The sequence below is a fragment of the Echinococcus granulosus genome (genome assembly GCF_000524195.1).
Source record: "Echinococcus granulosus chromosome Unknown EG_S00133, whole genome shotgun sequence".
Taxonomy (NCBI): Eukaryota; Metazoa; Platyhelminthes; class Cestoda; order Cyclophyllidea; family Taeniidae; genus Echinococcus; species Echinococcus granulosus.
The window spans coordinates 106,857-117,291 of record NW_020170513.1 but is presented as its reverse complement, the minus strand read 5'-3'; the positions used below and the strand labels follow the sequence as shown (position 1 = coordinate 117,291).

At 44.9% G+C, this 10,435-nt stretch overlaps 1 protein-coding gene across 1 annotated transcript; it reads right to left on the bottom strand. All coding sequences in view use genetic code 11, as the record gives it.

Annotated features, from left to right (window-relative positions):
* Window positions 1–3,857: 3,857 nt before the first annotated feature.
* On the bottom strand, window positions 3,858–7,726 carry EGR_09134 (hypothetical protein; the record flags this gene model as incomplete). Its single annotated transcript, XM_024498383.1, has 4 exons — window positions 3,858–4,175; window positions 4,504–4,981; window positions 5,981–6,197; window positions 7,639–7,726. The coding sequence occupies 4 exons, from the start codon at window positions 7,724–7,726 to the stop codon at window positions 3,858–3,860; spliced, it is 1,101 nt and encodes a 366-aa protein (XP_024347205.1).
* Window positions 7,727–10,435: the final 2,709 nt, after the last annotated feature.

Genomic DNA, 10,435 nt, shown 5'->3' with positions numbered 1-10,435 from the left:
AGATGGAGAGGAGGAGGAGGGGGAGGAGGAGGAGGAGGCGTATTTCCCAGTACGTGAAGCAGCATCTACCGCTAAGTGACTGTACACAAGAATCAAGCAAACGAAAGGTGATTCTGGGTGATCCTTTCTGCTATTTCAACTGCCCCACCATAACTTTGAAGAGCGATTTTGGCAGTTCCAGAAGCAGACAAATTAAAATCCGCCTCCATTCTTTCGACTCGCCTTTTTTTCGATATAAGAATTCCACCTAGTGGGAAGGCGGTGGAGAGCATTAGGCGACACAAGAATGCGTACCGAACTGACGAAGGAGAAGGATTTTCATCCAGGTCGTGCATCGTACGCATTTTATAAGCTCCAGCAACTGATAGCAAACAGCTCCACCGAAAATTGCGCCAGCTATTTTGGTCGTCTTTTGCATCTAACTGCACAAATGCCGTCCTTTCTTATCAGTTCCTTTCGTCATTACACTGTTTACGCCTTGCGTTCGCTTCCATCAAGTGTCCTTTAAACTCATTCATGTAAAGGCAGTTTTTTCTATAAAATAGCGACTTCATCTTCTTTAAAAAGAACGAACCACAGTTTCTAGTTATTGAGTAATGAAGTAAAGGATTCCCAAGCCCGACTTATGAAAGGTGTCTATATGGTGATGCGTTTATTTTCCCTACAACCCTTGATGTGTGACTCCTCCCGCGATCATTTCCATCTCCCACTTCACCTTCCAGTCTATTTTGTACAGACAAAAAAGTTGAAGAAATTGTAGTCTTCTGATTTTAAAATAAGGGGGAAGTTGGCGGTGATATACTCGCCGGTAGATATGGTTACGACTACCCAACTATAACCCATCATGTCCCCCAAGTGGCCGTCCACGATTAAGTCCTTTCAAATTTAAGCGAAATCGCTCTTTGAAGAGCAATACAATAGCAAATTGACATTTATTTCCACTCCTCATTCAGATTGAGTCAGGTAATCCACTAAAAGTTAGAAAAAAGGGACCCGGTGATTGGGAGACAACATGAAGAAGGGATTGATAAAATGGTCGAAACGATGTGGGTTTGATTAGGCCACTGGGGATGGTGATGGGTGGGATTGCGTGTACCACACATGATACAACCTTCATGCCATCGACTAGCCTCCGGGGAGGAAACTTGAAAGGTAGGAGAAACTGCGTCACCAGCGGCCTGTCACAAGAGGATGGGGACGGATTACGCGATCTGGAAGATTTAAAAGCATAAGCAGAGCCAGTTTAACCTAAATGGTGCACTTCTCTACAAAATAAATGCATTTATTTTTTTCCGGATTTATTGGAGAAGAAGTAAGCCAACCACAGAGTCCTTCTTTGGCTTAAAATTTACGCCAGTCAATGTGGCAAACCCTGTCAGAGTTGTCCTTCACGCTCTCCAGGGTCAGCCCCCGGTGTCGAGCACCGAAACGCGATGAAAGTTAAAAATAGTTGTGGTGACATTTAATTTTAATGTTAGCGATACGTCTTACCTGTTCCGATGACTTCACCGTCCTGCACTTTTTTATGTGTACTGCATTGCAGGAGATCACTGGCCTTGTACAACTCAGGGTCAGACGATATCCTACCCCTTATATCACTCAGTAGTATTTAACGAAGTACTGTTACAGAGTATGCTTTGCTCCATCTCAATTTCTTCAAGAAGGCAAAATAGGCCCTTTTTCTCGTTGCTAGACAATCACAAGGCAAATAAAAGAGGGGTAGGAATGCAATTACTCGGGTCAAGGCCATTCTCAACTGGAGGCAAAACGTTTTATAAAAGTGGAATTTTACAACAACTTTATCTGAGTAGGAAACAATAAGTGATCAAAACTAATGTTATTAAATGATATTGAGAAGGTTCAACACTTATCACTTGAACACACTTGCCGTCATAAAGCTAGATGAAAATTGTTTAGGTGTAACTAATTCATCTGCCGATAGAAAGCTCCAAAAAGTGAGGATGCCCTCATATTGAGAACTTTCAGGTTCTGATTTGATCACTCGGTTTGTGGTGCACAATTCAGTGCAAATGGTAATCATGAAATCTAATTGAGAACCTGTGTCACATATATGTGACACCCAGTCGAAGTGAAAAATCGGGGTGTCACATAAATGTGACACTGGAAGTGGAAATGCATATACTGCATTTTTAGAAAATTCCATCCAATGTAAATATCACCAAAAGACTGCAAACATGCCCGTGGACTCACTGAGGCTTCAGGGCCGTCATAGGCCACTTCAAGATAAGTCGCAGAAGTCCCTCCCACACAAGTACAAATGTGTCTGCAGTTGCTGTGAAAGGCTTATTGTAAATATATATCTTCTTGTTCTAAATACTATTCCAAACTGATAGGGAAACCAACCTGACATATCATCAAAGCGAAATCTGCAAGCCAACACCTTTCGAGTTTGAGAGACCCTCCGGTTCAGTTTCCATACCTGAGATCACTTTAATCCTTTTTTGGTCTTTTTAGAGAAAAAACAACAAATAATTGATTATTATTTCTAGAGTGTGATTACCAAATTATTTGAGAGTAGCGGCATTATCATGCACAACTTCATTAAAGTTGCTCCAAACCACGGTTGAGAGGTGTAAAAAGGCGGCACTTTTTTCCCTTATCTTTAGGTTAAACTGGGAGAAATAAATAAACGCATAGTAATTGACCTTTAAATCTAAGTTAGATTCTCAACCGAATGTCTTGCAGTAAAACTTTGTTTCAATCAAGCATGAAGCACTCCAGAGAACACCTTCTTGTCAAGGTATCCATTCATGTAACTTCCGCAGCTCCTCTAGTTCTTCCACAGGTTAATGAATACACCTTTCCTATTAATGCGCCTTATGACGAAGTCTAGATACGAACCGTCTCAAAGGTTGGGGAAGGGAGGCGTCTACTTTGGGCGAGTAAGTTTGCGAGGCCTCAGCATAAAGGAGCCATCGAAACCGCTTTGGCCTAGGACAGGCACTCCGATTTTGAGGTAATCGAGGAAACGGGTTTCACTGGGTCGAGACCGTTTCGAGATGCATTTTTACCAAAGCCATGACCACAGCGATTTATGTTATGATCTAAGGTCATGATGCTTCCTTTTCTCGGTTTTGCTACTGGCGGATGACCTCGGGGATGTCGTTAAGTTCCATTGCCGCTAGCCTTGCAGAGAACGCGATATTCAGAAATCTCAATTAAAGCTATAACACATACCTCTACCGATAAAAGAGGCAAAAAACTGCCTCCAGTCCTTCCGCGTAGTCATCTAAAATTTACAGGAGGACCTGTCTCCATGGCGAACACCAGGAACGGCACTTAAAGAAGAGGGAACAGGGTAGAGAAGAATTGAAACTCCTAGCATCTCCAGCACCTCCACTTGGGTGCTATGACGAGCTACTTATCCATCGATGGTATACCAAAACAAAGCCTTCGGCTACAACAATGCGCCTTACTACGTCTTCAGGGATGCCACAATTTAAACCAGTCCTTTCCCACTTCACCTGAAGTTTCTTTGTCCTTCGTCTGAAACACCGTTGACATGCTTCTCCAACCAACCAGGCATCTGAAAAGGTAGCTGCCAAGGCGATCTTTGAAAAAGGGAGAAGGCAAGCTATAGTAAAAGCATCTATTTCATCCTTCCGACATCGGGAACGTGAGTCAAAAAAAGGAACAGCCAGCAAAAGAAGTTAGAAGCGTTACAGTACGGCACATCTCACAATACAATACTTTCAGCATCGGGGATGTCGATGAATGGGTACTCGGTGAATGGAAAGATGGATGGAGATGATACAGATTTCTCTTCGTGCATCTCGACGCTAAAATGCAAGAGGATCTGAGGATTTCCTTCTAGTGCTTTCCTGGAAGATATACCTTCATGACTGCGTCATAGCAATGGTAGTTGTAATTTTGTTATGGCTTTTGGTACCGGTGCCATCTTCACCACCATTACTGTTCCTGTTGCCGTTGCTCTCCTGTACGAAAATAGTGGATTCATCGTCGTCAACAATGTCCTCGGTGTCTTCATCGTAGACTTGGGAGGCGCCTTGCATCGGTGATTGATACAGCTCTGTCTCTGAGCTCGTCTGAGTTGGAGGTTGAGCTGTGCTGGTAGCAGTAGTGGCTGTAAGTGACGAGTCTCCTTCCAGGAGAAGGTTTCCACGAAGGGCACGAACCAACTGTTCAGTTGTATTCTGTAGGTAGGAAAGAATGACAGCAGAATGACAGCGGATTCAGAAGTCCCCTCTACCTCTGCCTCACATGTGGTTTTGATATACTACTCCATTTCGACGACGACAGCATGATCTGGAGAATCGTTTGAGCCTTCCGAGTCTCCCGTGATTTACCCTCCTGTCCCTTCTGCAGACTCTTAAAAAAGCTACTCTAAGATGGACATGCTTTACAACTTCTGTAGAAGTAACTTGAGAGCTGCATCTGAGTAGGGGGAAGCAGATAAATGGATGTTATCATGCTGAATAATTCGCAATTGATTCTTCATGTGCCACAACCTTCAGTGCCTACCTTCTGCTGCACCATTATGCCTCGGTCTGCCGTCGCGGAAGCGGCAGCAGCAACAGCCGCCGCAGCAGCAGCAGCAGCGCTGAAATTGTCCACAGAGGCACCAAATTTCTGCAAGTTCGGTTCCGACGCTCGACGACTTAGTGAGTCGGAACGACTTCGAAGGAGTGATGCTGTGAGGTTTGGCATTTGTGAGGAGTAGCCCTCACCACATGTGGCGGTGGGGATGGTAGTGGTCGAGGGGGGTGGGATAAGGGAGGAGGGAAAAATATCATTCTCATGAAGGTGGTAGTAATTCTGAAACTGGGAGTAGAACTGTGTCGCGGTCGTGGGAGTCGATGTGGAAGTGGAGGAAGGCTCAGAAGACCGATTCATGAGAGAATTGCCGGCCAGGAGGAGACTGGAGGCAAGAATGCTGTCATCGCGGGTGAATAGTCCTGTGCCGGAGTTTTTAAATAGGGACAGTCCGCCAGCCATTGGGCTAAAGGAAGGAGAGGAAGGAAGAATGTACTCAGCAGTTATTGCGGTGCACACTTTGGAAGGTGGACTTGATCTGCATCTACCGATTCATGAATCTGGGCAAATCTGTTTGCAGCATTTATTATTTGTGTTGATCCACTTAAATTTACCACTTGGCAAAGGACTCCATTCAAACAAAGTCCACAGACCTACTGATAAGGCTTTACACGCCTCACCATCCCAATCACGGTTGCTTTCATTTGCAGTTGGCGTGCAACTTCTTGGGTAAGGTCAGAAGTAAGGATACCTTATGCGCCTTCAGCCATCGACCTACTTCAGCACTCGGGCGCACGGTAACTTATGGCATGTCAGTGGCTTTGTTTCATTCCTCCGAATGCTATAACATCAAGGTTCGGACGTTATCTTCACCCCTCTGAATGCGGCCCCTCAATAATTTAAGACCCGCGCCCTGCTAATGAAGCAGGCTAACCAAGACACCTACTGATCACAGTGATTACAACATTCCCAGAACCACTTCAAGGACCATTGACAATAGACCTTTAAAAAGGGGAATTCAATTTCTGGTCCCTTTAGATAGAGGGGAATGGGAAGAACTGCCTAAAGAAGTTTGCTTTAGATAAGAGTGATTCAGTTTTCACTTCCTGTCTTCAATTCTGTCGGTATCACCGGTCCCTGACTACCCATACAAATTGACCAGCAGTTCTGATGATGTCGGAAGTTCCACTTTTACGTTACGACCTCAGTCAGAGGGAATTGATGAGACGCAATTCGCAAAGAGCCACTCTGTCCTCACAGTGACCTCATTGCTTCGCTTTGGACTTGGCGTTTCCTTTTTCTCCGGAAAAACTCAAACATCACCTATTTTCTGCACTTACATTAAATGAAGCTCTTCGAAAGATATTTTCACGTTCTCCCAACTATCGACAGGGGCATGAATAAGCATTGCTGAGATGGTGTTGACTCCACAAGTGTTGATTACGCCTTTTCAGCATATACCAACGTTCCCTGCGTGTGGCTGTGGCTTACAGCCAATGGCTTTACTGCCGCCACGTCAAAGCAAAAACCACGACGACAGCCACAATCTGGGTGGGCAGTGCTGTCTGGTGTATCGTCTGCTTTGAGTCGTGGCTTAAACCTAGCCGTCCGGGGTGAGCGAGAACTGATTCTCACCTCACAAGTGAGCCGCCAAGTTATTTTCGTGGAGAGCGATGGAGTGGCTGCGTTAAGGGAGTACAAGTATTGTATGAGGAAGTTTGCATTTCTTTTGTGTCTTTTTTTGAGGGAAAAAATCAGCCATCGACAAAAAATGGACTTCCGAGGAATTGGACGAAATTTGCTTCCACTACTTCCTTCTTTTATTAGCATTAAAAAAGCCCTCATTTTTCGCGGATATCTACCTCAGAGCAGAAGTAATTTTCGTAAAACTCAGGTTATAAATATGTTTGTAAATAGGAAAAAAAGTGAGGAGCATATGCACATTTAGCTACAAACTACAGGGTGGAATTTGAACTTTTCCATCCTCTGGTCTAACACCTGAAAAATAGGCTGGGCCGTGATTGTGGGTTAACTTATTTTTGCCCTTTGGTATTTAAACATTTACCAAAGTTCGCCCCGTAATAAATCCATACACAGTTGATTGCGTCACCCCCACTCATCCAATGGTCTACCACCTTCACCTGTGCTCTTTGTGCACGGCGACGCCCTTCTCTCGGTATGATCAAAACAGTCGAACTTTTGGCAGTTTTCTGTGCGTGCATGCGTGCATCGGCCCAAATCTAGGAGAAGCCTTTGGGATGACAGTGGTAGTAACAGCAGCAGTACACCGTTGTTTTTGTTTTTGCAGTTGGACTTGTTTGTGTGTGTGTGTGTTGGTGCGCGCCCGTCTACACACTGACGGTGTGCTGGTGCGGGCGAGAGCTGAGTAATCACTGGAGTCTTGTGCCTCCCTTGAACAAGGGCACTTTCCGCAATCAAGGCCAAGTCAAATACACATGCACACGCAGCGAGTTGAAGTAAAGCGTGGAATGGAATTCCTTTCCAAAATAAAGCCTCCTCCGAGGCATGTTTTCTTCACACCCGGGAGTCTCTAACCGAAATTAGTTTTGGGGGGAGCAAAAATATGTTTCTGCGGGATTGCTTGTTCCGTTCTTTTGTTGGAAAGATTTAAATCACCGTGAATAGAGAACCAGTGAAGGTCGGTAACCACAACAGAAAAAAATGTCATATTTAAACGTTGGCGGGGGTTAGAGGCTTCCAGCGGTCTCCCTGGAACTGCATTTTGGTGAATTCCTACTTTATAAAATTCACAAATATTTAACGGATTGTACCACCATATCTTCAATCCACAGAAGCAGAAGGCATATCCAACAGTAAAAAAAGACCATTTCAGCGTTATTGATTGCCACGGCAACTAACCAAATTCCATCCTTGAAAAGTTTGAGTTCCTTTCGCGGAAGGAAAAAAGAACACTCCGCTTTTCTGTCTACCTAGAGGAAGGATTTGAGGTGAGGTGGATGCGGAATAAAACCAAGTGTAGTGAACACGCCTAAATTAGAATTTATGCCTTTGAGATCCTATCAACTTGAAATCTGGTCGTACCGTCGTACCCCAATCATTCAGCACCCGAGTGAAGTGAGTTAGAGGGAGGTTGTCACTCACTTAAACGAGCAAAACCTGTCGTCGAGGCCGTGACGCTCTTCATGACACGGAGATTGGCAAACGGTAGCGCTTCTTCAAGTCGCTCCATTGCCTCAAGCCACGGCAATCCGCCAGTGTTATTTGCAACGAGGACAGGTGGACAGCAGAAGGCTTCTTCTCCTTCTCTTCCTCAATCTTCACTGCACTTAGGTCAGGTTGTCATGTCATGTCAGAAGGAAGAGACAGATAACGACCTGGTGATTGTGAACCTCAATGTAGAGTTGACGTGGCCTGGGTGTTGAACGCCTGGGGCAAAGTAAAGTCCCCACAGAAAGGAATCATCACGCTTTCCTTTCCCACTCACTACTCAGCTATGGCTCAGCCTTCCATTGCCTTGACATAGCTTGCTTGGACCACTTTGTCAAGGGATGCACGCGACAGTACTCAAGTTGTCATGCGTAGGCGTGGAATAGCAAAACAACTCTCCCCACCCTGCTCGAGCTGTCAACGTTAGATTGAGTTTACAATGACGTTGAAGCCAATGGGAGCAACAGTGAAAACACAAATGTGGCGGTTAGGTGGATGCCTCGAGGGAGCGCCACATCAACACCGCTCTGTCAAGTTAGATTCACTTAAATTCGCCAAACCGGTTCCCCAGTTTTCGCATCCAGCTACTGACTGATGAACAAACTGGCCACTTCATCACACTTGCCAGGAACTCCGCGAGGCCATCTTTCAAACTGTGGCTATTTTACTTCCCAAAACACCTTTCCATTCCTCACCAAAAGGTGATTGGGTGTTATCCCGAAGCGTATGACTTGTAAAAGGGCAGTGCAACACCGAAAAATGCCCGTGTAATCATTCTATATCATCGACACTAGGAGAGATTAATTATTCATTCCTGTCTGCCCGTCTGCATGCATAAGCGGAGGCGATTGATGTTGTTGTTGTTGCTGTCGCCGTTGTTGCTGTTACTACTATCAACGGCTGCGTTGCTGATTTACGTCACAGCTTGGAACTTTCTAGTCTCTTCGTCTTCTTCTTTACCATCTCCTTCCTCGTTTTGCCATACACAAACACAAAAACCGAGACAAAATGAGACACTGCAGGGCGTATGGCGGCTGATCAAAACACTTCTAGTCACTTCACACAGTGACAAATGCGACTTTCCAGTCGATTGTGTGCATTCGAGAAACAACTTTTAGTTGATGAAAATATGAATAGAAGAGAAGACGCATCACAGGTGGTGGCAACGATACCTTGTTTTTTTTAACACCGCTCATACCTCTAGAAGGAGGCATTTTCGCAGTCCATGAAGATGATTTCTCCTTTTTTGAGTCGTAAAAGAGGTAGATCTCCTCCTGGTTCCCTAGCTGACCTTAAAAATGCCCCTTGGTAGCGGTCCGGGGCACCAAGACCGGCTAATTGCCTTTTTGGAGATAAATGCTACGGATTGTCTGACGAGGTGAGAATGTGACTACCCGCCTACCTCCTTTGTTCAGAATCAACTTCACCCAAGGAGAATAGCCTCTCTGATAATGCCTCACGTGGAGTGATGGATAAAGGTCCCCCTGATTACTCCAAGAAGGTGGCGCCTCCCCGCGCAAACCATCTGTTTTTCTGAGGTAAAAGGTGAGACCAAAGGCACTCCCTTTTTTTCATCTACTTAACTGCATCATTCACTGCCTTGAGTTCGTGATTTTCCATGTATCTATGTGCAGGCACCGCTTCAAAACAATGTGAGAAAGGAGGCATGACACGGTGTCGTTTTTTGAGTAAGTGGCAAGGGTTACAAAACCAACCGAGACCGATCCTTTAGATCTCAAAAGGGGAAGTTTACTCAATGAAATGGTGGGGACTTCATTTTTTTACGCGCTCTCGACGACCAAAATAGAGGCCGAGACAAGGGAGAGGTCATTGAAACCACCCCTTTTGCAACGTCCTAGATTCTAAATTTGCCTACTTCACATCTTTGGAGTTGGACAGATTGGCAACTTTTCAAGAAGAAGCCCTAAAACTCCTCATTGGTCGGATCAAAAATGACCGCGCAAACTAACTGCGACTGAATTAGGAAGAATTTCTCACCAGCCAAGTGGAACCGTGTGAGCATGTCTGAAAAAAGAGGGAATGTAAAATTACTTTTTTCCTCCCCCGTCCCCCCACAAGTGGGGTGTCGCGGAATACCCATTTGTTCTTTTCCATGCACTTCATCCACTTGTATCGAATGATCTCGAAGTACCTATTTGCTTTCTTTTAAGAAAGAAGGCATCTAAGCGTAAAAATTCTGCAAAAAAAGTGAAATTTTCTGCAGCCTCTACGACAGGAGCATTCACAGATTGGAGGGAGAATGATCGGGGTGGAAAATTTACAATTGTTCATTAAACCGAATCTGTCAAAACGAATAATTCTTCTAGTGCCTTTGACCATTTCTCTTCACTGCTCAGCTTTGTAATAGTCAGATTCCCTCATTTCCACAAATAATGAATTTTGTGAGTAGATTGTGGAAGTTTGTCAGCATTACTGCATTTTTGGATGTATGTTATGCATTTGTATGAGTGTATCCTTTTGGATGAGAAGCGGTCAGTATACGTCAACCTCAGGGCTGATCGCATGCCACTGACCCCCGAAGGGGGGGGGCACGAACTCCAACCTCGATCCCCTGCACACGCTTTAAAATATTTATCAAATAAAAGATAGCCTCCTCCAACCAGTCCGCTCATTCCAGGCGCAGAAAAGCAGAGGTGAGAGACACGTCGTACCCGCTACAGGTAATCACTTAGAGTGGGAAACAATCAGGCTGTCAGCCGATCAAAAAAGT